This window comes from Haliotis rubra, unplaced genomic scaffold (genome assembly GCF_003918875.1).
Source record: "Haliotis rubra isolate DU_JTF1 unplaced genomic scaffold, ASM391887v1 Scf272, whole genome shotgun sequence".
Lineage (NCBI taxonomy): Eukaryota > Metazoa > Mollusca > Gastropoda > Lepetellida > Haliotidae > Haliotis > Haliotis rubra.
Window position 1 is genome coordinate 386849 of NW_025766803.1, and position 26526 is coordinate 413374.

General features: G+C 39.0%; 1 protein-coding gene across 1 annotated transcript in view; it reads right to left on the reverse strand.

The window, feature by feature from the left end:
* Positions 1 to 1057: 1057 nt before the first annotated feature.
* LOC124280729 (C2 domain-containing protein 5-like) overlaps positions 1058 to 26526 on the reverse strand; it is a 53967-nt gene continuing 28498 nt past the window's right edge. Inside the window, 22 exon segments of the mRNA XM_046716713.1 lie at positions 1058 to 1735; positions 2331 to 2403; positions 2405 to 2475; positions 2940 to 3068; positions 3752 to 3804; positions 4234 to 4308; positions 6014 to 6119; positions 6979 to 7068; positions 7815 to 7895; positions 9708 to 9836; positions 10140 to 10247; positions 12509 to 12607; positions 13098 to 13160; positions 13617 to 13691; positions 14418 to 14471; positions 15050 to 15107; positions 15554 to 15643; positions 15783 to 15887; positions 16358 to 16561; positions 18891 to 19005; positions 19895 to 20003; positions 20980 to 21083. Coding sequence (XP_046572669.1) covers positions 1610 to 1735; positions 2331 to 2403; positions 2405 to 2475; positions 2940 to 3068; positions 3752 to 3804; positions 4234 to 4308; positions 6014 to 6119; positions 6979 to 7068; positions 7815 to 7895; positions 9708 to 9836; positions 10140 to 10247; positions 12509 to 12607; positions 13098 to 13160; positions 13617 to 13691; positions 14418 to 14471; positions 15050 to 15107; positions 15554 to 15643; positions 15783 to 15887; positions 16358 to 16561; positions 18891 to 19005; positions 19895 to 20003; positions 20980 to 21083 — 2117 coding nt within the window. The 3' untranslated portion in view covers positions 1058 to 1609.

Consider the following 26526-nt stretch of genomic DNA (forward strand, 5'->3'; position numbering starts at 1 on the left):
TATCCAACATCGACCTTTTTCATGACCTTGTGCCAAAGATTTCAAGGTTATTTTAATTGATACAGCACTTGTATGTAAAATTATGATCACAAAAAGGACTATTATTTTCAAAAACCTTTCTGTTGTATAAATAACCTCCTGAGAATTGTCTGTTAAAAGTGTTTCTGAGCCATAGGGAAATAATCCATAGAGCAATCTTAGTGCTGTCACTGGTTATCTCCCCTACTTTCACAAACAATAGTTGTAGCTCTGTCACTGGTTATCTCCCCTACTTTAACAAACAGTTGTAGCTCTGTCACTGGTTATCTCCCCTACTTTCACAAACAACATTTGTAGTGATTGTAAAAATTTGTAAATCATCTTTCCCATATTCTCAGTCAGTAGCATATCTCCAGTTCTTCAGTTTAACACTGCAATTGTCTAGAAAATACTAAATATAAATCTGACTGTGCAATGTTACTGACAGATGGACAGTCGTCTGCATAAAGTAGATGGAAGTAGTAATGCTCTTTGTATGACACAGTTGCATAAATGATTGAACATTTCAAGACATGACAACTTCATCTTAATAAATTGTCTGTTATTTAACGCTGCACTCAACAATATTCCAGTTATATGGCAAGGGTCTGTAAATAGTTAAGTCTGGACAAGACAATCCTGTGATCAACATCATACACAGTTTGGATATGATGACGTGTCAATCAAGTCAGGGAGCCTGACCACCTGATCCTGTTAGTCACCTCTATGACAAGCATGAGCTGCTGAAGACAGATTCTCACCTGGATGTACATGGGTTTCATCTTCAGAGAACATTCATGAATTAAGTCTGATCATATTAAAAAAGCTTTTGTATCTCTCTCAGCCAGGTGTGTTTCCTTCTCACCATGTCTGTCTTAGGATTAAACTATTGTGATGATGTCTTGCTATAGTTGTAGATTCTGTACATGATATTATGGGCCAATCTGGATAACATTCACACCAGTAAAACTGATGCAACTGTTGTCATTATGCAAATTTATGCTAATTTGTGGATAATCATATATCAACCATCACATGATTGAGGTTGGACAATCTCTTGGGGTTTATTGATTCTACTTCAGGAATCAACAGATTGTCATGATTTCTCCATTACAGAATGCAGTGGACAAATATATTGGAGTCTCTGATGACGCTGATCAACTACAACAAGGTACAAATCAGTAGGAAATGGTTGAGAAGATCTATCTCAGATCACACTGGTTCTTGATGGTCGAAGATGGTCATGTTATCTTGAATGTCTTCGCGTTTTACTGGAAATAACGTCTCCCTCTGAGCCAGCACAGGGTAAGCAATATTCAGGAAATACATCGGAAGACTAGCTCCAACATGTTTTGTTAATTTGTTGTGTAATGCCACACTCAACACTATTCCATATAGATGCATTAACCTGGAAATAATTGTGTCTGGACCGAACAAATCAGTGCCACGCTGACCGTCTGCTCCATTTGACTGTGTATTAATCAGGCTGTCAGAGACCAATTCTAAATTTCAACATGGTTCAGTATGTGAACTTGATTACTGGTCTTTTGTTCCTGACTGAGGATTTGCTAGGAACCCATTTCTGGGTCTGTCATGTTGAATTGACTACTTTGGGTTGGTCTCTCTGCTGTATGTGGTCTGGTATAATCGTCACGGAGTTGTCGGTGCCATAGCTGGCGCTGACTGCATCCCCGCAGACACTGATCAGACACTGACTCTGAAAGATGAGATGAAAATTGAAAGTAACAATGGCAACATTTATTTGTGCTTTAGGATAAACTACCATCATAAAATAGTATATTCATTATCCTATCAACAGTTGGTTGTTTAATTTTTATATTGAATTGGATAATAAATTATCCAGTGTATCATAACTTCAATATATTATGATAAATTTCTTGAACCTATTCAATGATAAATATAATGGCCATTTAGAAAGTGCCTCCAAGCTGCCTGTTAGGTGCTAGAAGATTATAGTCACATGACTTTATCCCACCGGGTACCCATTTTCTGCTGGGTGAAGAGGCAATTTTGAACAAACTCACTTGCCTAAGGTTAGATCACATGTATCACATGTGCTTTGTTGTGGGGCAGGACTGAAGTCCTAGAAAACTCTCAGGTGTCAAGCTGCCATCCAAGTCACCCACCCAAGTACTCTCTGTGACCAACGTTGCTTAACTTCACCTGATTTGTGACCTGAGCTCAATGCACAGGACAACACACCACCACTGCACCATACCACAGCATAAGAAGTGATGTCTCTCTTATCGTTCTCTCAGCACCTAATTTCTCCTGCTCATTGCTCAACTCACCTGGTTCTTGTGAGGGTTGCTGTACAGCACACAGTGCGTCATCCTGTACGCCACCAGTGCATTTCCTCCCAGAGGCAACATGGGCACGGACTATCGCCATCACTTCAGCCACAGCTGTCTGCACAAAGCCTCCCAGCCCACCATCCTGAACACAAAAACGTCAAGCGATTACACGCAAATAACAGCTCTGTCATAAGAATCTAGGGGATTCTGACCAAAACACGAAGTGAATCATACATTGAATCACTGAATCAATCTATGTCAGTGTTTGTTAGTTTGTTGTTTAATGCCACACTCAGCAATATTCCAGGTATATAGTAGCAGGCCCTGGACCAGGCAATCCAGTGATCAACAGCATGAGCATCAAGCTTATCCCATTAAAGCACGATGAACATATTGAATACATGGATGCCATTGTTCCCCTGTGATCCACACCATGGTCACTCCATACAAAAAGCATGGAGTTCTTTCTACACTGATTTGGTTCCAAGACAAGCATGGAGAGACTGAGGACTATGTCTACCTTGGAATCCCTAAAGTTAGTCAGGCAAAGGCTACCTCCACAGGCAAACCCTGCACTAGAATCCCTGTGCAAACGCTTCTACTAACCTCTCTGACTGATGTACTTTCTCTGATGAAGAAGAAATTGTAGTTGCCCAGATACTTCTCGACCTTGCCACCAGCCACTATAGGAAGGGGAGATAACTCTACACCATTAGGATGCCTCATAGGAGGTGTCTGAAACAGAATAAGTTTTGCTATCAAAATCTCAAATAACTGAAAACACATAGTAATCTAAATCATAATACATCTTAAACCTCACTGTGTATGTTGATTATATTTACAGAGAACTATATTTCATACATTACCCACACATCATTGGTGCAAATATTTTCAGTAATTCTCACAGAGCAATAGAATTGTTGCTTCCTGCTGATTACCAAGTTCGATCCAATAACTGTCCTGCTGTTTTCATTTTTTGTGAAGAGGTCCATAACAGTGTTACATAATATGAACATATTGTCACAAATAACTGAAGACATCATATCTTTTACTTCACTGTCTTTTGTCTCTGCTTGGTGATCTGAAACCTTCCCCCAAACTCCCAGGATTTCATCTAGTGAACTTTCTCATCAGCCCATCAGTGTAAAAGGTTATAAATAATTGTGGAGGTATAGAAAATACAAACAAATGGTGATCAAAACAGGCTGCATAATATAATCATCTCAGAAAGCTGACATCTGACTGGTGGAAGGACCTGTGCATCTCTTATACTGACCGGGCAGTCAGTGTTTACTCAGGGTCAACAAGATGGGACCTCTTATGAAGAATTTATGAGATCCCAATGCAGAATGGAATCCAATCAGAGTAAAGATTTGATTCCAATGAGATTTCCCCCCTGGCCTGATACAACTACTTACTGGTTTGAACTGGAACTCCTTCTTGCTAGTGTCTACCTTCAGTGACTTCATAACTGTAAGACCAGAGCATACAATGTCACATCACATACCCATTTTACAAATTTCAGCAAATAATAATTTTCCATTTCAAAATAAGCAATTTTGGTTATCTTTAACATTCAATAAGAATCTTTCCTTACAGTCTAGTGTTACAGAGTATTCAGACAGAAATATCTTCTTTTTTATAATTGATAATTTTAATTTCCTGCTTCCCCTGTTACAGAAAAGGCCGTGAGAGCTGGGGAACTCTAAGGTCCTTTGCAAGAAGGTTCATTGATCACAGGAAAAACAGGATTTTTTCTAACAAAGCACACAAAACAACAACACCAGACACCACAACACATTCACTCACCAATCCACACTTACAAGCTTCAAATATTTACAGTAAGTTTAAGTCAGACAGAAATATCTTGACAGATTTGCAGATGAGAGATTTTCCATACCTTTCCCTGCCGGGGTACTTGTCTCTGTAAAATCCATTGGGAACATCATGTCTTCTCCCTCGCCTGTTCCTACTGCTGAAACAGACAAACTTTGTATATGGGAACATCGTGTTCAAAAGTAGCGTCACAAAGTTAGAGTGAGTGAGTTTAGTTTTACGCCGCTTTTAGCAATATCCCAGCAATATCATGGCGGGGGCCACCAGAATGAGATTCACACACTGTACCCATGTAACCCAGGTCGTCGGTGTGACGAGCAAACTCTTTAACCACTACGCTACCCCAGTGCCCCCACAAACTTAGATGTCAAGGAGACTTACAGTTTTTGGATTACCATTCATCGGACATGAATGAAGAGCCTCTCTATTGTTGGCAGACTGTGAGATGTCACATAGGTAGGTCACAAATTTTCAGACTTTAATCATCAAAGTATTTAATTACTCCCTAACATTGACTTCATTACAGTTTTTCTTTGAAGAACAAACAATTAAAGGTCACATGCAATGTAAAACACAACTTTGCAGATTCTGATACCTTTCGGTATGGACATGCCAAAACAAATCATCAAAATGCAAATTCAACTTATAAAGTGGTAAAATAACAGCGATGAAAAACCCCGTCTTGAAATCGGAGTTCAAACGATTCACTAATTTTCCCCCGCTTTGGGGAAAGTGGTTTCAACAGCTGGGCTGCTGCTGGGCTGCGCTCATTGCACATGTGCAGTAAAACAGGTTCGCACAGCTTGGAAGGTTGTCCGGATTATAAGGTCGTGAGCAGGAGTAGTCTAATCAAAACAAATAGTAAATAATCTACTCATTACATAAAAGAACCTGTTAGGATCTAGATCTACTCAGCTATGTGTCAACCAGTGAGGCGCTCGACATTTCAAGACGGAAAACTTTTGCTGGCGGTGAATACTGGGTGAAATACTCAGTGAAGCTTTGTTGATATGCAGGAGCTTTTTATATGTTATTACAGTAGATTACCGATTTAACTGTTTATATAATTTCATTTGTCTATTTCACCACACATTCTTCTTACCGAGTCACTTTCTCAGTTCGATACTTAAAAGCAATGTCATTATTTAGCGTTGACAGAATTTCTAACTGTGATATAGATATGTTGACAAAACTCAATGTATGTTTTATTGACACCTATGTGTCTGCCTGCCTGTCTGCTAATGACAATATTCAATACACAACTTCGATCACTGACCACATGCAATTTGAACTTAACACCTATCAGGCTATACACCATCAACAAAACGCATTGATTTATGGCCCGAGTTCGGTCTCTGTCACATTATGTAATTACACAGACAGGCAGGTGTGATACTTGTACACATGACATGTTATGATGTCTGTTGATTGCAAAATGTTATACACACAAAACATGTATTTACAAAACCCAACATCTCTATATATACACACACAATGAGCCGTGAGGGCATCGGCAAATGAACCAGCCGTTACACTTGAGTGCACACCCACCCGCTCTGACTGGGTTTTCGGTATCCCGGCTGCTTCGTTTCTTGGGAAGTAAACCCAAGTACAAAATATTGCACTTTTGATTTGCGATTGTACGCTTATAATTTGTTTATATGTTTTTTCATAATCAGCCATTTATATTCTATGTCATGAATAAGTGATAATTGTGTTTTAATTATGTTTGATTTTTGGGTTGCATGTGACCTGAGGCATCCTGACACAGCTGTAGCATCTTGTCCTCCTAGTGTCACCTGTATGAATGTATGAAGGACAACGGTGGAACCAGTGTATTGTACCTGACTTCTGGGGAGTCTTGGTGGCAGACTGGGGCAGGCTGAGGTGCCCTGTGCTGGCAGTCTGTCGGATGTCATTGACGCCAAGACAGCAACCGGTCACTGATATCTGTAGAATATGGTTCAGTTTCAAAAAGTAGATAACACTGCAACACAGGAGCTATGCTGTGACCCCAGAAGTTATGCTTAAGCTAGGTTCACACACTGTAACCCATGAATAATACTGTAACCTAACTTAACACAAACAGGAGCCCAGGAATCGTACAATAACTGCTGTATCTGCAGAAAGAGGTGTGACGATACAGAAATTTCACGATACGATACGTATCGCGATATCTTGTAACGATACGATTCGATACGATGCGTATCACGGTATGCTATCTTTAGTTAATTTTTTTTTTTAAAAGTGTATTTTAGTAACAAGTAACAGTGTTAATTTTGACATAACCGTCAATTTCTAGTGAAAATTCACAATTTTTAGGTCAACAATACATATCACGATATGAAAAAAAGTATCGATATATATTTTGTCAGAAAAAGTATCACGATTATCGATACTACGACATATTGTCACAGCTCTATCTGCAAATAATACAACAGAATGCATATTGTAACAGAAATTAAACCTGAACACACTAACCATACTGTAACCCTGGGATCATGCAACTAAATATCATGGCAAATGTTAAAGTCCAATATAATATATCAGTTGCTTTTTGAGATAACATCACTCTGGAGATTCCAAAATGATGCTGGCTGTTCAAGGTGAAAGTCTAAAAATATCAAATACCACAAGAAGCATTCATCTTCTTTTCATCAAAATATGAAGCTTTTTAAATTCATAATGACAAGAATGAGGCAGGACAAGAGTCCGTTATCTTTCTGAAAATGTGAACACCTAGAGCTAGGGAAGCTTTGAAAGACATGTACTTCCATGACACTCATCAGAAATGTCTGCCCCTCCCTACCTGTATTTCATCTTCATCCGGGATCTCCACGTTGAAGTCCAGCCCTGCCAGACACAGCGGAACCAGCTTCCGCAGCTTGAAGTAGACTTTCTGCAAGAAAAGTTCATAACACATCATTGTCAGTTAACATGGTAGAGGCTCTGGGCCATTGAATGTTTGTCATTTGTCAAGCTGCATGGACCTCAAGTGGCATCTGGCATCTGCTTCATACATGTGTACAGGGGATTCCATCTGTGCGACTCAACTATTTCTTAAAATTGGACTTCAGCAACCCATATTTATCATAAGAGGCTTGCTGACGTCGTGGACACGTCATCGTCACAAATTACGTAGATTGATGCTCACTGCTGTTGATCACTGGATTATTGATTATTTACAGAGCTGGATTATTGCTGAGTGCGGCGTTAAACAACAAACAAACAAAACCATTTGGCTGTGCTCTAAGACAGAGAGGTAGCCTAGTGGTTAAAGCGTTCGCTCGTCACGTCGAAGACCTGGGTTTGATTCCCCTCACGGGTACAATGTGTGAAGCCGATTTCTGGTGCCCCCGCCGTGATATTGCGGGAATATTGCTAAAAGCGGTGTAAACCCAAACTCACTCACTCTAAGACAGAAAACATGTGACTGCACTTTATGAAGAAAAAATCAGAACTGCTTTCCCTCACCCTTTCTTCACACATTACCGGTATGTTTCAGATTTCTGGGCATTACTGATGTCCAGGGACTGGAAGTTTCAGATATGTATTGTAACATCAATGTTTTATAGGTTTCTGTGCATAGAGAAGCAGTACAGTTTTAAATGTATCAGCATATTTTTGTTATAAAGCATGTCTTACCCTAAGTAAACTTTCAAACATGTTGGCAAAGTCCGCTTTGGACTGAGGTGCAAGTCTTCCCCGCCATACTTGAGTAAACATCTGAAAATAAATGTAAATAATGTAACACCATAATAATTATATGGTTCATAGTTAGTTTGCAAACAAAGAATATTGACTCAATATGAAGGCTGAAACAAATATATATATACAGTGCACTCTGTCAAACTTGGACTCTGTCTTTCTCGGATTGCTGTATAAACAGGACTGAACTTACGGTCCCGACGTAATCCTTCTTTGTTGTCATAATGAAAAAGCTCGGTATCTCGGACTCTCATTATTTCAGATTTCGGACCAAAGTGTCATTCCAATAAGGTAGTTACACGTAAAAACATTGCTTTATAATTTGGACTGAGCAGGAAGTCCGCTTGGCCAATAAACCTTGAATAAACAATCCGTTGATTGGTTTGTGTATTTTGTCTGATTTACTTAGCAGGAAGTCCGTTTGGCCAAGACCGCTTGGTCTAGTGGTGAGCGCGTATTTACCTTTGATGCGATTAACACTATTTGATGATCATGTAAACTCAGTGTCAATGTCACTATGCATTTAAGAGGCCTTCAGACACAGTGTGATATCAAATCAGTCAAAACTCCATTAAAATCATTAAAATCTGTCACTATGCATTTAAGAGGCCTTCAGTCGGTCCCAAGCAGGTGTAGACATAGTCAATATCAGTTGCTTTTGTGGTAAAAATACTTCTGCAAGTGCTGGATTATTGCTATTAATATCGGGTAATGTAATTTCCTTCTGTCAGTTGTCTTTGTTCTGTTTACAAAAGAATTCCACATGCAAGTACCTTGGATAGCATATACAATTATTGTACATCACTATGGTCCATAAAAATTCAAACCAAGGAGTTCAAATGTCTTATTGGTGAATGTCTGTAGTCACAAGACTAGGGGAGATAACTCTCATTTGTTTTAATTCCTGGCAGGTGAGTCAAAAAAAGTTTCAACCCAAGGAGTTTAAATGTCTTATAAATGAATGGCTGTAGTGACAAGTCTAGGGGAGATAACTCTCATTTGTTTTAATTCTTGCTCGGTGTGCTGTTTTTGCACATGCTTAAGACGACTGATTAGAAGCTGAATACCACTAATATGTTGTAGTGCTGGGTTGAGGACCTCCTTGACAAGTAGAGCATTTATGTTAATAAAGCTATCAAATTGCAAAGTGACGAAAGTTTCATTAAATGATATATTGAACACCAAAGGGCACTCAGGTAGATTATATTTTCATACAAAAAATACTTTAAAATATTTCAGTTTGTATACAGAATCAAAGAGTCTTGAGTGTCAAAAAGTACAGCTGAACTGCTGCAGTGGAAGAGAGGTTAGTGATGTCATATGAGTGTGATGTCATGATGACTGATGACATTGAGATTGGCTGCGAAGCATTGTAATGTAATCCCATTGAAGCAATAGCTCTTTGGATGAGGTGATCCACTGACTTGCTTGATGAAAATGGCAGCAGGATTGCTGATGCAGAGTAAGTTAATGAGTTTAGTTTTATGCCACACTCAGCAATATTCCAGCCATATGGCGGCGGTCTTTAAATAATCAAGTCTGGACCAGACAATCCAGTGATCAACAGCATGAGCATCAATCTGCACAATTGGGAACCGATGACATGTGTCAACCAAGTCAGTGAGCCTGACCACCAGATCCCGCTGATACAGAGAGATTAGTGATGTCATATGAGTGTGATGTCATGACGACTGATGACATCACAATTGGCTGCAAAGCATTGTAATGTAATGCCATTGAAGCAATAACTCCCTGGATGAGATGATCCAAGATGCTCTAAGCAAATGGCAGCAGGATTGCTGATGCGGCAATACTTCCTCACTGACTCACCTGCAGGTTTGTGTTGATGTTGTCCCGGGTGACGCTGGGAGGAATGAGGGTGTTGCACGTCTCGATGCCATCTGGTGGAGGGATGTCATGTAACATGGCAGCAATCATCTCATCCTTCACATCATCAATCTGGAAAACGTACATCATATGGAGATGAATCTGTTGTCCACATTCACAGAATTATCTAGTATTTAAAACTGAATACCCTTCGCTTGGCAGGTAAACTGATAAATAATTTTCATGATTATGTTCAAAAGTAAAACTTCCTTAAAGTTATGATTTTCTTAAATTCAGAGGTAATTCATAATTGTATTTTAATACTGCATTGAAAAGCAAAAATAGAAACAGATTGGCTGCAAAGGGAGATAACTCATTGATTACAAATACCATTGCAGCTGTTACATGGTAAAAGTACAAAAGCTAAAAATTCACCTCAAGCACGAATGTTTCCTTGTTGCCAATGGACAGTTCCAGATCTGACTGGTCATCTTCACTCTCATCGGTGGCCATGCTGCGTGGACTTGGCTGACCCTGGTTGTCCTGAAGTAAAACACACATTCACTGACCATTAGAGACCATCAAGTCTAAATCAGGAGGTAAACCTACTCTGTTTATAGAATTTTCTTACCTGAAGATCTATTGATCTATCCTGAATTGAGAACCAAAAAAAGCAGAACTACACTAATACTGTTGCAGTCCTGACATTTTGCAACAAGTCGAGGCAGGTAACAAATCCATCAATCAGGCAAGACACAGAGACTGATCATTTCTGCTTCATTATTATCAGACCTCATCAGAAGCAAGAGATACTTTGTCCTCCTGTAACCCTGCATCCTGACAGATGCTCCTATTGAAGACAGATAGATTGTGCATCAGTGTGCTTGGTTTCGTAATACCACACACAGCAATATTCCAGCCTATAATGTCCCCTGTATCTTCTAGAGCTTGGAACAGTCAATCCAATGATTGAAAGCATGAACAAGTTATTGTTGTTAGGGGATGATGACATGCCATCAAGCAAGTCACTGAGTCTGACGACCAAATCTTGTTGCCTGGTCGATGATGCGGGCTGATCAGTTCTAGCCTGGAATCTCCAACCCTGTTATTAAAACTTCTCATTTCGACCTTTAATTAACTTAAATCGACCTTTTTGACAACAGTGCACAATGCTCTCCCGCGAACGAAATATCAACCAATCAGAGGGGCGCGTCTCTGTGACGTAATGTGAGGTGTACACATGAGGGGCGCTTTAGAATTCACGTACATTTCTGGGGGTAAATTATCTTGTTTACAGGTTTGTCTAAACCTGAAATCGTGACAATTGTTGTGAAAAGTGAAAGCTTTATGTTTTCACAATCTACTGTCATTTAATCTTGTCACCTGCTTTGCCTAGCTTCCGAGTTACAACTTGTTTTCATAGACGATTCTGTCAAAATCGCTTGTTGTGACTAGGCCTTATTTGTTCGAGCCAGACACTTGTGATGGTGAAAACAAAGATCAGCCTCGCTCATCACGGTTACAGGAAGAAGGTTGACTAGTATCTACATACTAGTGAGAGGACGTTAACCACAGGAATGTAGAAATTTATTGCGCAATATTGTCACTTCGACCCCCAACTCGCTCCCGTGGAAGAAATCGATATGCTATAAGTTGTGTCATGCAAAATCCTTTTGGTCATGATTCAAAAACATATTTAACTATGAGTAGAAAGTAGTTTTGATTTTCTAACTTGATGAAAACAAACCATAATCTCACTGATTCTTGAACAGACTTTAGCCCGTGACGTCAAGATTTTTAAAATGGCGGTGCCCTGTTGCAAACATCTGTCAGTCTGAGAATAAATGCTATTTAGGTTTGTTTTCACCGAGTTACAAAATCAAAACTACTTTCTACTGGTAGTAAAATATGTATTTGATTGATGGCCAATAGGATTTTGCATGACATAGCTTATAACATAGCAATTTCTCTCTTGGAAGCGAGGTGGGTGTCAATATAATATTACTACTGACAATATTATTGTCACTTCAACCACAACCTCGCTTCTGAGGAAGAAATCGTCATGTTACAAGTTGTGTCATCCAAAATCCTTTGGGTCATCAATCATATACATATTTTACAACAACTAGTAAGTAGTTTTGATTTTTGTAACTTCCGTCAAGTGATCTGAACACAAGTGAGATATCGTTCCAGGCTTCCATAACGCGTTCGCTTGGCACTCACAAACATAAACCATTTAGCATGAACTGCAGGGTTCGGTGGAAACGTGTGCATGGTGACACCATCACCCGACCCCTGGGAGCAATTGACGGCAACGCAACGATTTGGCATGTCTTCGATGACGTCGAGAAATCAGCAAAATGACGAGCTTGTTACACATTTTATATACAACTAACTGAACATCCTTCCCCACATAAGGTTACTTCCGGTTCGCTGCAGTGCTCTGGTGACAGAGTTACGTAACCTGTCTGTGGTTTCCTTGGCGGGTGAGAGTGAAGCAGGCGACTTTTTGGCAACTTTAATCGCTCGGCATTAATTAACTACACGTTTTTTAGTAATGAATTTGGGGTTCCGCTTAAGACTAACCACACGTCTTTCATATGTAATGGTTAAAAGAGTACAAAAAACAAAAGTTTATTCGTTCTTTAAGATCAGTGCAAGTTGCTAGGGGTCAATTCTACCCTGGAATTCCCAGGATCCCAATTTAGTCATGACTTACAGCTTGCAAAGGAATGCTGATAACGTGTTCAGTTCTACCTCGATTAACCACAGGGTGACAACAGATTGTCAGCAGACCTACTTACCATGATATCCAGACAGAATCGCTCTCTGTTTCCCTGCATCGTGTCCATGATCTTCTTCTGCAGCTCCATGAAGGTTGCGCTCTCACCCTTCATTGACGTCTGGAAGGAAATACCTTAGTCATATCAAGCTGTCTCATTCAAACAATGGAAGACACAATTCGACATGTTAACCACTAGTAAAATACGTTGAAAGCATACTGAAAATGCTAGATTCCCAAGCCATGAAGTTTCAAAATAAACCAACTTATTAATTACTCAGTCTAGCGTAACATTACTGCCGAAAAACAACACATTAAATTAACTTAATAATGCTTTAAAAACAAACATAATAGAGATGCAAGTTAACACAAACCGGGTTAAAGCAAGAGTTTTTTGTCAGTAATTTGACATGGAATATGAGCAACTTGATGGAAAGTGTAAATTAAATAATGCAAATAATATTGTGTCTACAGTATTAGAACATGTATAAAAACTTGACTTTGCCATCTGACTATCTGATTTCTTTAGAAAGGTGAGTTTCTTGATGAGAATTATTTAATATCAGAAAACCTGAGACAATTCCTACCTGAGAATGTGTGGGCCCTCTTACCTGATTAGATACCTTAGGTATTGGGGGAGGAGGCAAGGGGCCCAGGTAGGTGGCAGTGGCAGTCTGAAACAAAGTAGCCAATCAGAGAACAATATACAGTCATGTGACATCAGCCCTAGCAGTATACAGTAATGTGTAATGGATAATATCATCACACATTCTGCATAGTTCCAATGGAATCAGATTGGGCATTTTTTGTTTGTTGTTTAACACCACACTCAGCCCATATTCCAGCTATATGGCGGAGGTCTGTGAATAATTAAGTATGAACCATACAATCCAGTGATCAACAGCATGAGCATCGATCAATACTGTTGAGATACGATGACATGTGTCAACCAAGCAATGGAATCAGAAGACCCATTGGCCACAGCATCTGCAGGTGAACCAATCACAGAAATAAGGCTGTGGCTTGATTCGTTATTTCAAAATGGGTGATGGGGAAGCATACTAGGAACAATCCGATGAAGTACTGACGATGGTGTCGTCAAACAGGGAAATAGTCTGAGTTCTACTCACCCCCACAGCCACTATCATGGTGTCCCCAACACACACCTCTATCTTCAGACCAAACAGGCCGTTCATGCCCTTCATCTGAAGCAACAAGTCAGTCATTCAGCCCACATTGGTCAATGCCACAATGCAATCATAGATACAGATTTTCGAAAAGTAAGGGCATATTTTTTCAATTTGGCAATATAAGTCTGTACATGAAATATCGTTGTAGATAAAAGAACAAATGTGATAGTCAAAGTGTTTTTACATTTTTTAAATTTTTTTTTAATTCATCTTTTTTTTAGGTATATTTACATTTACTCCTTGTATGCTTGATCATCTGTGCAATTTCTGAATATCAAAATGTTACGGGTGCTTCTTAAGTTAAGGGTGTGTACTCCTGCCCAAAGGAGCAGCCATGTTCGGTAACTGCATATGTATTTATACACTGGACAGACAGTAGTTTGTCTCAAATTCTACCGTGACTTTGGAAAGTCTTGATTCTGACTGGTAAATCAGAGGTTTCAAATCATAATAACCACCTTAAACAAACATCTGATATTCATTGAAAAGTACTTCTTTCTCATTCACTACAGTTAGGAATTGTGCCCTGGAAGCACGGCATGGTAGCAAAGAAAAGTGAGTGGTCTGTATTACTACAGACGCAGTCCACAAGCCAAACAGGTGGTCAACGAAGCGAGCACCAATCCATATGATCAAGGTACAATGCTTCACAATAAGGTCACTGTGCCCTGCTGGTTACAAATCCAAAAACTACCTGGCAGACATTGATACCATCTGATACGCATTCATGGTAAAACTCACCTTTAACTTATTCATTAACTGACTATGAAGTTCATATTCCATGAATGGTAGACACTGCAAGAAAATGGAAAATTCTGATTATAGAAACCCAGAAGTGTCACAATATTGCAAAGGAATTCTGATGAAGTAGGTTCATTAAACTGTAATGTATCTGACTACCTCATGAGTAGAGCTGTAATTGATTGTCTATGAGGCGGATGTGATACATACATGTGTATCACACATATTGGGTATCGAAAACAGTTAGTGAACAAAGACAAAATAATTATTTGAATTTTGTTTTGACCATGTTGACAGTGTCAATTTATCACTGCAATGACTAGTTACCACATTACACATGTTCCATTTTGCATGTCCTGTTTTGAATACTAATTCCTAATTCAAGTTAAACACTCTTTTTAATAAATCATGAATATTCAATTCTAGTGATCACAAAATAAATTAAATTCATGATGAGATATGGTTTTGATTCACTGAATATGCAAGTGAATCGTAACAGCTCTACTAATGAATATAAGATACTTTCTGCAACACTTTATAACTTAAACTCATCTCACCTAATCAAAGTAGAACAATAAAAAGGTGACAATGCTACCACACTAATTTGACCGCACAAACATGACCATACTCACATCGCTGACTTCTTTGGCACTTGTTTCTCCTTTTGTCTTTGTTCGGACTCTGCATATTCTGCAAATATTGTGGAGATTTTCAACAAAAAATACAGTTTGCTCATTTTCAAAATTCAAAGCATTACAACTTGGTAAAAACAAATGTTCAGTCATGGCCCTGCGTATAATGATTGAAATAAACAATGGCATTACGAGTGACATAGAATGAGTTCTCAACACCCCACTGTTGGTCAGGTGGTAGTCAAAAGAGGTAAGGTAATGCACTGGGTGGTCCAGATTGGCTATTGGGTTAATGGCATGTCAATGTACCCAAACCGCTTAGTCCTTGTTTATAGAATTCAAGGAATTTCTGGTGCTGACTTCAATAATTACAGACTGCAGTCATATAGCTGGAATATTTCAGAGAGCAGTGTTAAACAACCAACATAAACATGCCATTGTTTGATTAGAGTCACAACTGTGACTGCCTAGTAAAACAAAATACTTCCCGAAAGTCTATCTCACCTTGCTTGGACCAGGCTCCCCTTGCCCCATGTGAGGATCTCTGGTGGGGGGTCAATTGTTGTGAACAAAATGTCGGGAACCTTTTTCCGTCTAGAAACCAGAGAATATAATGGTTTCATAAACCAGATTAAAGGCATTTTTAATATCTTCTCATCGTTTGTACATCAAAGTCCTTCACAAAATATTTCATTTCATCAAATTACAGATTTGTTTTGTGACATGAGCGTACCTGCACAGCACACACGGGGAGAGGGTGACGCTGAAGGGGAGGGTGGTGCTCTTGTAGGGAATGTGGCACACACCACAGTTGTGGGTAGACAGGGCATCCTCTCCCCTGAAACAGAGAATTCATAGACACAATTCATTAAATCATAGCAGTTTCTATAATGAGGGAGGTAAATTCAGGTCGATCATAGAGGCACATTTATTTGCCTTAAACTAACATCGGCCTTTGAGTAGGCCTGCATATATCTCACACTTGAAGATCCGGGACAGAACTGATCTTCAGTAACCCATGCTTGTTGTAAGAGGCGACTAACGGGATCGGGTGGTCAGGCTCGCTGACTTGATTGACACATGTCATCGGTTCCCAACTGTGTAGATCGATGCTCATGCTAATGATCACTTGATTATCTGGTTCAGACTCGAATATTTACAGACTGCCATTATATAGCTGGAATATTGCTGAGTGTGAAACTAACTCACTCACTGTTATAACAGGTGTGCAATGGTAGTTCACATAGATCCATGTGAACTAACCTCAGCCTCTGACAAGGTATAGATAATCTCTGTGAACGGACTCACCCATCAACACATGGGGACAGCCTGTTCTGGGCCAGCTGGTTGGCAAGGTTGATGTCCACAAACAGCTTCTTGTCTTTGTCTCCTTGGCAACGCTCCAGGGAGGATGTCAGTGGTGTGTTGGAGCGGGCAATGGCGGCAGGGGGTTCAGCACTCAGGTTGACTCTCGCTGCGGTTCCACTGGCTGACAAGATGATGATCTCATCGCTGAAGATCAAACAGAACCATGACAGCTTGTGACCAACTGTTACCATTTTACATGCTGAGGGTAACATATATTACATGCACAAATACACGAGACCGCGATTACGTATAGGGAAACAAAAAACTCCAACTTTGAAACCATCGACATATGGATTGATTATTTCTGGGCTGAATACAAATTTGCTTATTATTGACTATAATTTTGACAGGTTTTACTGGTGTTCAGCACTATTGTTGCTGTGCTGTGCAAAGTCTATCAAAGGATCGAAGATTGAGGAACTTACAGTATCAAGGTCAGGAAATAATATTACAATGTCAAAGTCTCCTTTGTTCATCATGTTACAGTATTGAGGTCAGGAGATCATGTTACAGTATCGAGGTCAGGAGATCATGTTACAGTATAGAGGTCAGGAGATCATGTTACAGTATAGAGGTAAGGAGATCATGTTACAGTATCAGAGGTCAGGAGATCATGTTACAGTATTGAGGTCAGGAGATCATGTTACAGTATCGAGGTCAGGAGATCATGTTACAGTATTGAGGTCAGGAGATCATGTTCAGGAGATCATGTTACAGCATGATCGAGGTCGAGATCAGTTCATGAGATCATGATCATGTTGGGGTCAGTCATCGAGGTCAGGAGATCATGTTACAGCATCGAGGTCAGGAGATCATGTTACAGTATCAAGGTCAGAGATCATGTTACAGTATCAAGAGATCATGTTACAGTATCAAGGTCAGGAGATCATGTTACAGTATCAAGGTCAGGAGATCATGTTACAGTATCAAGGTCAGGAGATCATGTACAGCATAGGTCAGGAGAGTTACAGGTCAGGAGAGATCATGTTACAGTATCGAGGTCAGGAGATCATGTTACAGTATCGAGGTCAGGAGATCATGTTACAGTATCAAGATCAGATGATCATGTTACAGTATTGAGGTCAGGAGATCATGTTACAGTATCAAGATCAGATGATCATGTTACAGTATTGGGGTCAGGAGATCATGTTACAGTATTGGGGTCAGGAGATCATGTTACAGTATCAAGATCAGATGATCATGTTACAGTATTGAGGTCAGGAGATCATGTTACAGTATCAAGATCAGATGATCATGTTACAGTATCGAGGTCAAGAGATCATGTTACAGTATTGGGGTCAGGAGATCATGTTACAGTATCAGGATCAGATGATCATGTTACAGTATTGAGGTCAGGAGATCATGTTACAGTATCAAGATCAGATGATCATATTACAGTATTTGGGTCAGGAGATCATGTTACAGTATTGAGGTCAGGAGATCATGTTACAGTATCGAGGTCAGGAGATCATGTTACAGTATCGAGGTCAGGAGATCATGTTACAGTATCAAGATCAGATGATCATGTTACAGTATTGAGGTCAGGAGATCATGTTACAGTATCAAGATCAGATGATCATATTACAGTATTGGGGTCAGGAGATCATGTTACAGTATTGAGGTCAGGAGATCATGTTACAGTATCGAGGTCAGGAGATCATGTTACAGTATCGAGGTCAGGAGATCATATTACAGTATCAAGATCAGATGATCATATTACAGTATTGAGGTCAGGAGATCATGTTACAGTATCAAGATCAGATGATCATGTTACAGTATCGAGGTCAGGAGATCATGTTACAGTATCGAGGTCAGGAGATCATGTTACAGTATCGAGGTCAGGAGATCATGTTACAGTATCGAGGTCAGGAGATCATGTTACAGTATCAAGGTCAGGAGATCATGTTACAGTATCAAGGTCAGGAGATCATGTTACAGTATCGAGGTCAGGAGATCATGTTACAGCATCGAGGTCAGGAGATCATGTTACAGTATCGAGGTCAGGAGATCATGTTACAGTATCAAGGTCAGGAGATCATGTTACAGTATCAAGGTCAGGAGATCATGTTACAGTATCAAGGTCAGGAGATCATGTTACAGTATCAAGGTCAGGAGATCATTTTACAGTATCGAGGTCAGGAGATCATGTTACAGTATCGAGGTCAGGAGATCATGTTACAGTATCGAGGTCAGGAGATCATGTTACAGTATCAAGATCAGATGATCATGTTACAGTATCGAGGTCAGGAGATCATGTTACAGTATCAAGGTCAGGAGATCATGTTACAGTATTGGGGTCAGGAGATCATGTTACAGTATCGAGGTCAGGAGATCATGTTACAGTATCGAGGTCAGGAGATCATGTTACAGTATTGAGGTCAGGAGATCATGTTACAGTATCAAGATCAGATGATCATATTACAGTATTGGGGTCAGGAGATAAAGTTACTCTTTTAAGCTCAAATCATGTTACCATATGGAGGTCTGTTCCACATATCCAATGACGGCATGGCAGCCCATGGCACGTGCATGTGATCGTATTTCTGTTCTAATTTCCGTCCACCAAGTGTCCCTCGTCTCTGGTTCCTCTGAAAATAGAGACAACACTTGTCAACCTGAAACTGAAGCGGCAACATAGTGCAGTAGGTGGTGGCACAGGTTGTAATATTTTGGTCCATGCTCTAGGATAACCTCATATAGGCAGCAATCTTTCAGTTTACATTGTGTCATGTCTTGGACAAACATGTACATGCTGGTTTATTTCGATGACGGGTTCTCTGAACTTAACAAAGTATCATGGTTAAATGCTAGACATGGATTCAGTGACAAGCTACAGGTGAAACCATTAAACACTGGGTCTGGGTCTTCACTGAACACTTTGCCTTGATTAAAAGCTGGGTAGTATTTCGACTACTGTACTCATAACACATATAGTCCCTGCTAACCAGAAGTATTTTAGAGAACTGTTAAGCAATGGCACCAAAGATGGGCATAGCTGTTCTGAAATCATAAATGCCTGGGATTGATTAACCGTAGGTGTAGAAATAGAGATGCGCAATATAACCGGTTTACCAGTATTTACCGGTTCACACACGAAAACGATACATATTGCGATACGTTGATCGAAAACCGGTATCTTGACATGCATTCGGAAAACTTTTGTAACACTCGGACATTTTCGTTTTTTTAATAATTATTGTTCTTTTCCTTGTTTAATTTGTTCCAAATATTATTTATATTTTTATTTTGTCATGATTAAATGTTTTTATAAAAGCTTAATCAAGCATAATGATTTTGTTGTGTTTTTGCTTAATAAATCAAGCATTAACTTGATTATAAGTATTTTTTTGTTAAAAAGAACCATAGCAATATATCGCAATTTGAAAATTCTCTGTAATATATCAATGTTTCTAAGTAAGTCCAAACTGAACAGGCATACAACAGAACCAGGTGATAGTGAGAGGCCAGTCTACTGACCAGGGTTGTGTATCTTGTCCAGCAGTTTGACTGATCTTGCTGACACTACGCCGCCAAGATGGATGATGAACCCCACAGGAAGGGATCTCATTGTGAAGAACGGGAATTCCTGTAAAACAATGTGTCATGATCAGTACTTAGGTTACCAGAAGCCATTTCAAAACATGTTACAGATTAATGTATAATCGCAAGATAATAGATAAATATAAAAAGCAGCATCTTTGTGTCATTCAAACTAGCTCCTGAAGCTTTTGGGGACAATGCCCAAAAGTATAAACCCAAATAGGATGGAGATATAATGTTATGGGTACTTGAAGATGATGGCTGGACCTTTCCTGCCATCTTAAAGACCCACATGCTCAAAGAATATATAAAGTTGAGACTACTATGAGACTATGTTTAATTATTGAAGTAACTGACTGACTGACTGAGTTTAGTTTTACGCCGCTTTTAGCAATATTCCAGCAATATCACAGCGGGGGACACCAGAAATGGGCTTAACACATTGTGCCCATGTGGGGAATCGAACCCGGATCCTCGGCGTGACGAGCCAACGCTTTAACCACTAGGCTACCCCACCGCCCCAATTATTGAAGTAAATGTAATCTAAGTGCCAAGACTGTATGGTGCAAGTGGACCTGGGAACCAGGTCTATCTGGTAGAGCTGGGGACAGTGTAGTGCAATAGTTTAGGTTCAAGGGACCATACAATTTCTGTAGTGTGACTCAAACCAAGAACCTTCGTATTCCTAGTTGAACAGGCCTTGTCAACATGACAGGTTATGGTCAGGGTGTCATCTATGGGTAACTTCATGCCCCACTACATACAAACCCGTCAACAGAAGGCTGAAAAATCGGGTAATAAGATATAGTTTGCTCAAGTTTGACATGAATGTGTTCAGCTCCATGATGGCACAATTTCAATGTGGAGACCAACTACTGTGACACTTCTCTGGATCTTTCCAGCAGATGTTGAGACGCGAGCTCCACACACATCTCCATTCCATTGTTTTAAGTACATATCCATTCACTGTTGGAGCTGCTCCTTCGTGTGAAGTAAGCCACCAGGGTTTCAACCCGCCTCACCAGCATGTCGATGTTCTGTTGCTGAACACATGTCCGCGAGTGTGTGAGGCGTGTTCCGCTCCCAGCTCCACTACCACTGCCACTACTTCCTGTCAGACTGTTGCCTAGGTAACAGAACATCACCATCACCATGAATAGTCATTCTTGAAAATCTGAGCTCACTCAAGAGTATCATCATGATAACAGACTATGAAATGATTTGGTTTCTTTTTGTTGTTTAATGTCACAATGAGCAATATTCTAGTTATATGACAGCGGTATGTAGATAATAAAATAAACCAGACAATCCAGTGATTGACATCATGAGCATCAAACTATGCAATCTATCAAATAAAGTTGATGTGATCAAACAATGATCAAATTGGTACACAGTGTATCAACACCATCTCAAATTAAAAATAATAACAAATGAATATTTTGCTTTTTTTGTGACGCTTCTATGACAACTAGTAAGAGGAAGATATGATTTAATGACTTAAGTTTCGCAAATGTTGTGCAGGTTAGATGGTGGAGTGTAGGTTAAGTGATTTGTCCAGATAGGAATGGAAGAAGGGGAAGGGGCTACAAGATCATTCATGCTTCCACAATTTCTATACTATTCCTGACATCATTTGTCTGAACATATTCCTTAGCATTGCTGCATCCCAGGAACTTACATAGTTATACTGATTATAAAATAGGTGGGGTAACCATGGTAAATATACCAATCCTTTTGCTGCTATCATCAACATATATTTCTGTGGAACATGGAAATAGAAACATTCCGTATATTTTGATGATGATTATCTGTGCAAGGCCTGTGATTGGTTGAACATGTTCCCAACATAACACAAACAATAGACTATTTTCTGAAACAATTCGGAGAAATGACTTTGACAAATTGAAGTGAATAGTATGATGAAGGTTGAAAAGTCTCTTCCATCAAGGATAGACTATACATCCTACATGGCTACAACACATGAGACTGAGGAAATCCTAGGGTGTTTACCACTTTGGTGAATCCATTGAACATGTAAGGTACAGTGGCCCATTTGTCTGAGCTGACACCATTTGCTGTACAGAGTTGCTTCCCTTGGACATGCTTGCAACTTATGATCCTGGTTTTGAATCCAACATTCACCCAAGCTATATTCATTTTTTTTCATGTATGGACCACAACTCTGTACACTGAACAGTGCCACCTTAGACAAAAGGCCAACAGCACCACTATTCAAACTAAACTGGGCGAGAGGAGTATTCTTCCTGGTCAGAGCGACAACAAACTAAATGCAGAACCAGACTTGAAATTTTAAATATCTGAGGAAACCTGTAGCATTGGTCAATCTTGCCATACTAGTGGGATAGTGTCAATTTCTATACCATTTAAAACACAAATGATTTTGTAAATTCTTCCACCTTGAGATGTTATGAACCAAACCAAGTGTAAGTAAGTGAAAATATCACTTCGTACATCAGTGACACTGTAATAAGTTGTAAAGATAGTAATATTGATTAACATCATATATTGGAATATGTAATAGCATAACCATTGCACAAATAACTTGCTTAAAGTAACATCTGGTTTTGTTAAGCAAGTCATTGTTTTTTGGTTTGGAGTTGTACCTAATACAAAATCTAAATTACATATCTAAGAGTCCACATGAAAAAAGACATCGGGTTACTGTGAATTCTCTGGAGTTAGTAACTGTAACAGCAAATTTACACACTACTTTTGAGCATATGGGGTAACCAGTCACCATGGTAACAGTTTTGAATACAATTACAATTATCATAAAAATTAACAACAGCTGGGTTTCAGGGATTTATCTTGGACTCCAATTTAAGTTCCTTTGTCAGACATATTGGGAATTTTGTAACTTTGTTCAAAATAGGGATTTACCTTAATGCCATGATTCCTAAAAACTCAGAGGTATATAAGTATTTCATCCAAAAATGTAAAATTCGTGACTGAAATATGTATGCATTATTACTACACCACATTTGGCTGTATCTATAACACTGTAATGGAAGACACTGTAAATTCAAACCTGTGAAATATTATGTGATTTTTTAACTATACGCTCATCTAGAATAATATACATGTATCATAAGAAAAATCCAAGTTTATTTATAAGCACACAATACTGTCATGTAGAAATATTTACTTTAGCACACTCAAAGCATATTGACTCTTACACACAGCATCTTATTGGGTTCTATTTGGGCCTTAAATGACACTGCAGCAAGGGAGGTAAGCCAATGCAGTAAAAACTCGAATCCACAATAAAATCTGCTACTGAAAACACTGAAAATGGGTTGTTTGCAACAACACACGCTACACATCCAGCTGAAAGAAATGGGTTATCATAAAAAAACACATAAATACATGAGTAATACAAAATACCATAAATAATGCAATAAAACTCAGAATATTGTAGAGTTTCATAAAACAACATCTATGTATTCACTCTCATTATTTTGGTGCTTAGAACTGCCACAAAGCGTTTGAACATCCAGTATTAGCTACAGTGTATGTTTCGCACAGAAATATCATGAGGCTTAAATATTTTATGAAGATACATTATCTAAATCATAATAATTCAAATTTAAGATGTGATTTTATCGCTAGCTTTTGCCTATGTGCAAGAATAAAACTTCTTAAAAGATCTCAAAATACATCCAGCTCTTCATAAACACATTCTTGTTCAGACCGTAATTCATAAAAAAGATTGTACTTATAAACAAACTCATTATGATATTTTTTGCCCTAGACATGGAACGCTTTGATGATGATAATGTCATAGCGCCTGAACCTAGTCTGTTTCACAGTCCCTGAACCATATTATTTTCCCTACAGCCAAGCCTTCCCTGCAATGCTAAAGCACTTATACTGTTATCTGATGGTAGTATGATGTGACTTCTAACTGATAATGACCCCAGCACATGTAGCCCCAATGCAGATGTTATCAGTCTCGAAAACTCTGGTCTCCATTTCAATATAAATGGCTTTATTTGTTACAATTGAAATTATATATATTCAGAGACTAAGTGTTAGTCTACCCCTGAACCCTGCACTGTCAGTTACCTATGTATTTATTTGTATTGTACTGATGATTTAACTAACTGCTCAGTAATCTGATGGAGTGCTCATTGCCGCATCAGCACTGTTACGTCTATTTGCGGCGAAGTAATCGTATGGACCCAACAACTAAGCAATCAAATGGTATTTTTGGCATAGAACATTACACTCTTCCTCTCCTATCAACCCTGAGTTTTGGATAAGGACAAACTTTATGAACAAATTCTTTATTCAGATTATGCGATGTTTCGATACAGATTCTTGTATTGTTGTCAAGCAAGTAAGAGTTTTGTTTCATTTCTGGAGAACGTTTTATTCACTACATAATCTCACTGTCGTTCTTCTAAGATAATAAATGACCAGCCCTTTTCACTGGAAGAAAAGACGCAAACATGGTAAAATAAGCCAACTGATAAATTTTAAAGAATGATTGGATAGGATGATCCTGATCTTACAACTTATTGTAAATGCTAATGATGAGAAAATGATGGGAGAAAAATTTCTCTCTATTTACATGTGCCACTTATATAATAAATAGTCATATCGTCCTAGTATCTGACCGTTCTGTTCTAGATCTGTCTACTTGTGTGACAATATGATTAGGTTGGTTGGTTTGTTGTTTAACACTGCACTCAACAATATTCTAGCTATATGTCTATCGAGTCTGGACCAGACAATCCAGTGATCAATATCATAAGCATCATTCTACGCAATTCTGACACAATGTCATGATGAGCCTGACAACCCGATCCCGTTAGTCACCTCTTAAGACAAGTATGGGTTACTGAAGCTCAATTCTAACCGGATCTTTGCGGATTCTTGACCAACTGACTGAGTTTGGTTTTACGCCGCTTTTAGCAATATTCCAGCAACATCACGGCGGGGGACACCAGAAATGGGCTTCACACATTGTACCCATGTGGGGATTCGAACCAAGGTCTTCGGCGTGATGAGCCAACGCTTTAACCACTAGGCTACCCCACCGCCCCTTGCGGATTCTTGACAATATGAAAGGAGAGGACACAATAAATTGATCACAACTTCTAGACTAGAAAAGGGTGGAAGTTTAATGCTGCTTTGAACAGTTTCCAAATTGATGCAGCTCAAAGGCTTCCATCACTCTTGATCAAGGTTGCAGTCAAAACAAAAATCATAATCAGATCAAATCAGGGATTCAAACTCAGAATCAATCTATCCTGACATGGATAGTTGGTTGGTTACTTGGTTAGCTGTTGTTTAACGCCGCACTCAGCTGTATTCTAGCTATATGGCGGTGGTCTGTAAATAATCAAGTCTGGACCAGATGGCATGGATAGAGGATGCAATTGAATTAACTTAGCAAATCAAAACGTCTTAGATAACTGGATCAACACAAGTCTCAAATGACAGAAATGTGAAACAATGGTGTGCAGAGGGCTAACAGGTTAGTTCAGACACACTGGGCAGAGTGTGAGACAGTGAGTGAGTGAGTGAGTTGAGTTTTACGCTGCTTTTAGCAATATTCCAGCAATATCATGGCGAGGGACACCAGAAATGGGCTTCACACATTGTACCCATGTGGGGAATCGAACCCGGGTCTTCCGTGTGATGAGCGGACACTTTAACCACTTGGCTACACCACTGCCCCATGTGAGACAGTGAATGAGGGTGGACATGAAACTGGTGTGAGAACACGTGCACACACGCTCCCCTTTCACAAGTGACTATTCAGGACATTACGTAATTTGTCATTAGCGACCTGGCATGTTCAGATTTTTAAAGTGATTTTAAGTTCATAAGTGAGGAAATTTTCAAAGAAATACTAAATGTTAAAAAATGTATGAAAGTCCCTATTCATATCCATAACAAATGTTGAAACCATTCCTGGAGGATCCAACAGGATGCGACTCTTGTTGAGGACTTTTGGTGATTTAGTGATTTTCCTAACTCTATCAAATGACTACCTTTCACAGGTATGCCCGTTGGGAATTTTCAGAGAGTGTGTGGGATAAATATTGCTTTTCAAAATTATATTCATATACTTTCAATTTTAAGTGAGTGAGTGAGTTTAGTTTTACGCCACACTCCTCAATTTTAAGCCTTAGATGAGATATATTAGACTTTTGAGAATTCCTAAATTTTCTTTTGTTCCTGTTCTTTACAAATTTCAAACTTGGGATGGTTCCACTACTTTTTTTTTACCTGGTCTGTAATAGAGCTGTGTTCAGTGAGAGAACCAGTCTCATTTCTTTGAGAGATGCTCTAAATGTCTGCTTAATCTTGAAAAATTGTTTACAAGATCATATTAACGGCAAAATACTTTCTGGATGACAACTTCTTTATTCTATAATGATATGATTTTTAAGTATAGATTGTTATAACATGTTCAAGCATTGTGAAGATCTACAGTGACACAGTACTTAAATACTGAAATGTTTTGTTGAAACATTATATTTTTATCTCTGTTCTCTGAAGAACTATAAATTCTTATTTTCCAAATACAATGTACT